We start from the raw sequence: 6000 nt of genomic DNA, 5'->3' as shown, positions 1-6000 counted from the left end.
TCTCTCTCTCTGTCTCTCTCTGTCTCTGTCTCTGGCAACGATGTGATTATTCAGCAGTCCCTCAATAAACACTGAACTTACTGCCGAAGATTGCCAGAAGCTAAACTCCAGTATTTATGTTCTCTAAGTTTCCTGGTAGTCATAATTACAAAGCACGAGCCTCGTTTGTTAAGATGACAGGAGCCAGCCGTAACTGTGCCCATGCCTTGGCAGTTTAAGGAGAGATATACAGCTATCTCCGAGAAGCCACCGCGCCCCAGTGAATAAGCACATGTGCTTTTGGTTTAAAGCAAGGTGCCCTAAACCTGCTGACAATAATGCTAAAGGAAAGAAAATTCATTGCTGTTATTCCATCAGGAGACTGAATTAGGAAAAGCTGACTGCAGGCTGGCTTGGATCCTGCCAGTGCGTCTGTATGACACCGTTGATCTTACCCAGTCTCCCTTATTGCAAATACAGGGCTAAGGTGGGAATGAGATGATTGTACTCCATGGTTCTTGACTCCTCGGTCACTGCATAGGGACATGAGAAGTTATAGTACTATTGAAGCTCTGCCTTCCAAAACTACAGATTAGCAGGACTGTGTGTTAACAGTAGGAAGCGGTCTTTGTAAAGACGACGGAGCCCCTGGGTACTGTGTGTCACGAGTGCAGGACTCGCTGACAGTGCTTTGGATCAGTGACAGCACCACAGCACCCGGGGCTCCCAGCACCGCTCCAGCCCTGAGCTTTTACCATTGCCTGGAGCCTGTGGAAGGGCACTTCTCTCAGGCTCATTGAAAGCTGTGCTTCCTTTGCCCCGCACTTGAGGACACCAAGTTGTGGAGGAGGGCTCTCTGCACCTCCGGGAATGTCTCTGTAGCATGTTCTGCTTGTCTCCACAGGGGCTGCTGCAACCTTCCGGGGAATTGGCATGGCCTGCCTGGTGATCCTCCTGCTCTTTGCCCTGATCCAGTGGCTGGCAGTGCCAGATGAGGAGGAAGGTAAACATTCCCCTTCTTCTTGACACTTCTCATGGCTCAGACCATGAGGACCGCTCTGTGGAAAGCCAGTGCCCTGGCTGGGTTTTCTCAGTGATGTACCAGTGGACCCATGCGTGCCACCTGAGCGGGGAGCTACCTACTACACAGGAAAAAACATTGTTGGCTCAGTAGCTTCGGATTTGCTTGTTTTATTTTATCATACAAAGTACTAGGGAAGTATTGATTTAAATTTCCCTGGTAGTAGGCTAAAAGGATTTCAAATTCCAGTCAAATACACGTCAGGGTTCACAGCAGTTTTACTGCTGGGGTAGGGAGTGGTATTACTCTCTGTGCCTTTAGCGTTCGTTTCCAAAGAAAATCTAAATCTGAAATTTGAAGTTTTCTCTGAGCTATGCATGACCTTCATTACAATTATTATAGGAAAAGCAGATGATATTAAATGTGAAGTGTGGATGAGAGCATGACAAATCAACTTTGTAGTGAAAAAGACCCACCAATAGAAAGCATGTGTTGCGCTCAGTGCTTTGGCCTCAGCCCAGGGCTCATCTTCCTAGGGGTCCTGGGGAAGCGCGGGTCTCAAGTACCGGAAGTGCTTCTCTTCAGAGAAAACTCACTTGTTGCAGAGATGGATTTTAATCCCAATGAGTTCGTCAGAAAAGGAGACCCAAACTGGTTTTTCCCCCTTTGCAATCTCCTGAGTAGCTGGGCTTACATGTGCCCAGCTTATTATTTTGTACCTTTGTTTAAATATGTAGAAAACCCTGAAAAGTGATTTAAACACCATTTTCTCTCCAGATAAGACAATGTTGGCAGAAAGGATTCCTGTTCCCTCCAGCCCTGTTCCCATAGCAACCATCGACTTGGTGCAGCAACAGACAGAAGACGTCATGCCACGCACTGAGCCCAGACTTCCGCCCAGGAAGACCAAGCACCAGGAAGAGCAGGAGGATGCGAGCAAACCAGCCTGGGGGGTCAGCTCTTCTCCCTGGGTGACCTTCGTCTACGCACTCTACCAAATTAAAGAGATGATGCAGCTGACAAGAGAAAACCGGGCTTCTGAGATCCAGCCTTTACAGGTAACCTCCCCCGCTGGGCTGGCAGTGCTACCTTTGCGGAAGATGCTCAGTGAATGACTTTTCATCCATCAAGATGTATTCATTCTGGTGGGAAAAATAGTTGTGCAGAGTTCCAGCACACTGTGATAACTGTGCACAGGGGTTTTTACGAGGTCCCCTGGAGGGAAAATTTTGACTTATGAACCCAGGGAGGCTGCACAGTAGGGATAGTAATTCTTGAAATAATCAATAAATCCATTCTAACCTTATACATTTCTTACAAATTTCAGTGTTAATGGATACCAGTTTTAGTGAGAATATATGGTTCTTGCTTTGGGGGATTAGGTTTATTAGTTTAATTCCAGAATTCTGGCGGGAGTTTATAAATCAGGAATGCAGTAACTGTCTCTTACATTAGGTCAGAGAATAACCTGAACCACCACAGGGCTCTGAAGGATACCTAGCTCCGTGGAAGTATGGTTTTGTGGTGGGCTCATCTGAAAAGTAAAAATGTGTGATTTTTTCTTGCCCCCAGAAGAATGAGAACGCTAGTAACTTGCACAGTTAAACTGCACTGTGACTTGGGAAAGTAAGTATGACTTCAGTGAAACTTTGGCCACGGGAATAAACCCACTTCCCGCTTTTTGAATTCATCTCTCCCTTTTACTTGATGAGTCACATTAGCTCTATATTTAGGGTAGTTTAAAAGAGAACCCAGAAGAAAAAAAAAAAAAAAAGAGGAAAGACTAAAAATAAAGAGGAATTGGAGTAGATTCCTTTTTAGAAAGCTTATTGAAGTACCTGAGTTGCATTTATCTTGACTTTGTAAACTAACATAAAGTCTCCATATAATTTTAACCCGGTCTAATTCTTCAGCCCATGCATGACCGTCTGTTTATCAAGATAATCAACTCAGGAATCCTCTGCCCGCTCCAGAACTGGACACTGCGGGCTGAGGAAGGCCTGGAGGGCTCACTCGCTTGGAGCAGGGCTGTGAGCAGGACAAAGGGCGGCACCTCCTGCGCGAGCAGCGGTGTTTTCTTTTGCACACGCACCCTTGTCGGCATAGGAGCTTATTAAATTTATGTAGCATTGAAAACTTTTTAAGGTTTTTTTTACATTTCGGAATCAAACACAAAAATGGAAACTTTTTTTCTTTGGGTATTCACCCACTGGAAAGTAATGCGTTCTAATTTAGAGGAAACCATTTTTAGAAACTCGTGTTTCCTGACTTGTAACACCAGTATGGCGTTTCATAACTAGGTACTGGTGTGCGTCTGCTCACAGTTACCGTTAGTTGCAGAAGTGCTTGTCACATTCCTTCTTCCACGTAGATATTCTGTCTTATTTTCTAGCTCTCTCCAGGATGAGAGTAACCCTTATTTACTTTAATTAGACAAGCGTCTTCACTTCTTGGATTCTGTGGTCTCACCAAGAGGCCTGGTTTCAGGGACCTGCCGTGTGGCCGGGCGTGCAGTAATACTGTGAATGTCTGGCGCGGCAGTGCCAGGTACTGGGGTGATCATGTTCCTTTACCCACAAGACACGTCTGCTTATAGTGTTTGTGTTTTTCATGCGGCTCTGGCAGTTGCACATGGGAAAAGAGATGAAAGGTAAGCCGTTCTCTCCTTACCCTCTATTCCTGGGTCCCTGGAGCAGCCTCTCAAGTTGGTCTCCCTGTGTGTGCTGTATGCTAAGGGCTCCACTTATTTGCTGGGCCTCCTGGCTGGACATCTGTGTCTTCCTTCCAGGTGACCAGTGAGAATCAGGAAAACTCTCCTGCAAGCGGAGCCCGGCATGTGCCTCGTGAGACCCACTCTGACCCACCTAGAGACCAGCCCTCCCCTGCCGTAGCGGCATCTCCACCGCAGAGCAGCCCCGCCCACCCCGCAGGTGGGCGCACTGAGGAGACTGGGGCTCAGCCCGCTGCAGGAGGGCCCTGAGGGCGTCCTGCTCCTCTCACACCTGCACGGAACTGAACTCCTTGGCCAGCACAGAGGCGGGGCCCCCAACCCAGAACACGCTGCATACGCTTCTGAATATCTAAACTCATTAACGTGGACACGCGCGCGCGCGCACACACACCTGAGCTACAGTACACACTGGCAGGAAGGTCACCCTGTCATCTGGTGGAGGGCAGGAGGAAACACTCGGTGAGGACCCCAGGCTGGGCTGGTTGTGTGAGGGCTCTGCCGGCGCAGTAGGGTGCGAACCCCAGGGACCGCAAGTGCAGGGTATGCGCACGTTCCTCTCCAGGTGCACCTGGTATAATTTCCCCATCCCCATTATTTATTCCGATTATTGGCTTCTTCATGCAAACTGGGAAGAAACACAGTAGATCTATAATCGTGTTTCCCTTGAAGAGAACCATTTAAAAATTGTAAAACACTTAAAAAGCAAGCAGATAAAAAGTTCATAGATGCTTTTTGTTTTGAAAAAAAGCTAAGTTTCCTCGTAAACCCTACATATCTCGAGCAAATATATTTTTCTATATGTATGTACAATGAAAATAGTCAAGTCTGAGCAGCAACAGCTGTTACCAACTGCTGCAAGCTGAGGTGAGCTTTAAAAATGCCTTTTGTTTTAAATGGGCTTTCAGAAGGACCAGACAAGAAGGAATATTAAAAAAAAACCACCACCAATGCAGTATCCTGTGGCTTCGTGGGCAAGGGTGTACAGAATACGGTGATACTGTGATAGCCTTCATCACGGTTTGCTGTTTTGTAGTGATCTGGGCTCTCGTTAATTGATGGAATAAAACAAAAATCATTACGTTCCAAAGGCTTCCTTTACCTGAGCAGTACCACTGACAAAGAACAGTGTAGGGTTTCAGTGCCTGGGGAACGATGTGATTTTTAACAATCACACAGTGAGTGTTTTGTTGGTGAGATGGCAGAAAGGAAACCGGGCATGGGAAGATGGGAACAAGGGCTGTCTGCGGACTGCAGAAATCAGACTCAGTACGTTCTTTCCTAAGATACAGTCAGGCACTGGATAGTTCAGATTCACGCATGCGACTGTGCATGTTACAGCTGCAGTCGGAACAATGGCTGGGGAAGCACGCGGGAAGCTTGCTCCTGAGACTGAAAGGGGAGGTTCGTGGCACGTGGGGAGGGAAAGGATCGCTGCTGCAGCTGAACGGAGGTCAGTTCTGCTGTGCATCGTAGCTGTGGAAGAGCCTAAGACAGAGGAAGAGCAGTCAGAAAGGAGCAACTCACTTCAGCCTCTGGCCCTGCTTAGAGGGGCACAGCTGTAAAGTGAGGCTCACCCATGGTATTTCTCCCCAGTCCTGCATCTGGGAGAAAAAATTCGAGCTTCATCACAAAACGCAGCCTACAGATAAAGTACCCGAAGGAAAGAGAATTAAGCAAATAGTTATTTTTGCACTTGAACTGAAACGTACTGTACTGTAAATTATCATGACTCATTTTAAGTGACCTTTAAAATCAGATGTATTTATTATGCTTGTGTAATTACTAAAATAAAGAAGGTGGTGATGGGCTGAACCCCACCTGTGAATGTACAGTATATGGCTCTGTGAAGCTGACCGTAGGGAGTGAAAAATTTATATTGTATCTTGTGTTTACAATTCTCTGAAAAGCCTGCTGTTTTGGAAATGCACAGTGCACATATTGAAATAAAAATAAATACCATTTTTAAATATTGGTTAGATGATAAAGATGTGAGCAAACAAGTGACAGTCCTTTCCTCTGTAATGACTGAGACCAAACTCAACATGCCTTTGCTGCGACATTTACTGTGAGAACCGACCCAGTAATGCAGTCATTTCCAGCCTTCTGAGCTCACACCTTCGTAAGTTTATGGACTTCGCGACTTGTTACTCCTGTCCTCAAAGTGCCACATGCCACTTTAAGATATATTAAAGTGAATTCACATTAAATTTTGATTGGAGAATTTTATACCCCCTCTGGAGATCCCTAGAAATACTTAGGCGTGTCACAA

The 6000-nt window shown here is 46.3% G+C and overlaps 1 protein-coding gene across 2 annotated transcripts in view; it reads left to right on the top strand.

Annotated features, from left to right (window-relative positions):
* Mfsd6 (major facilitator superfamily domain containing 6) overlaps positions 1 to 5938 on the top strand; it is a 59605-nt gene extending 53667 nt beyond the window's left edge. Inside the window, exons 5-8 of one of the 2 annotated variants that reach the window (XM_005373302.1) lie at positions 884 to 982; positions 1778 to 2058; positions 3626 to 3650; positions 3789 to 3882. In XM_005373302.1, the coding sequence (XP_005373359.1) occupies positions 884 to 982; positions 1778 to 2058; positions 3626 to 3650; positions 3789 to 3799 (416 nt within the window). In that variant the 3' untranslated portion in view covers positions 3800 to 3882. Of the gene's footprint in view, positions 1 to 883; positions 983 to 1777; positions 2059 to 3625; positions 3651 to 3788 lie in introns of both variants that reach the window. The other variant, XM_005373301.2, reaches the window with a different exon arrangement.
* The last annotated feature ends 62 nt before the right edge of the window (positions 5939 to 6000 follow it).

This window comes from Chinchilla lanigera, unplaced genomic scaffold, assembly GCF_000276665.1.
Source record: "Chinchilla lanigera isolate Chin_1 unplaced genomic scaffold, ChiLan1.0 scaffold00002, whole genome shotgun sequence".
In the NCBI taxonomy this organism is placed as follows: Eukaryota; Metazoa; Chordata; class Mammalia; order Rodentia; family Chinchillidae; genus Chinchilla; species Chinchilla lanigera.
This window is presented reverse-complemented; position numbering and strand designations above follow the sequence as displayed.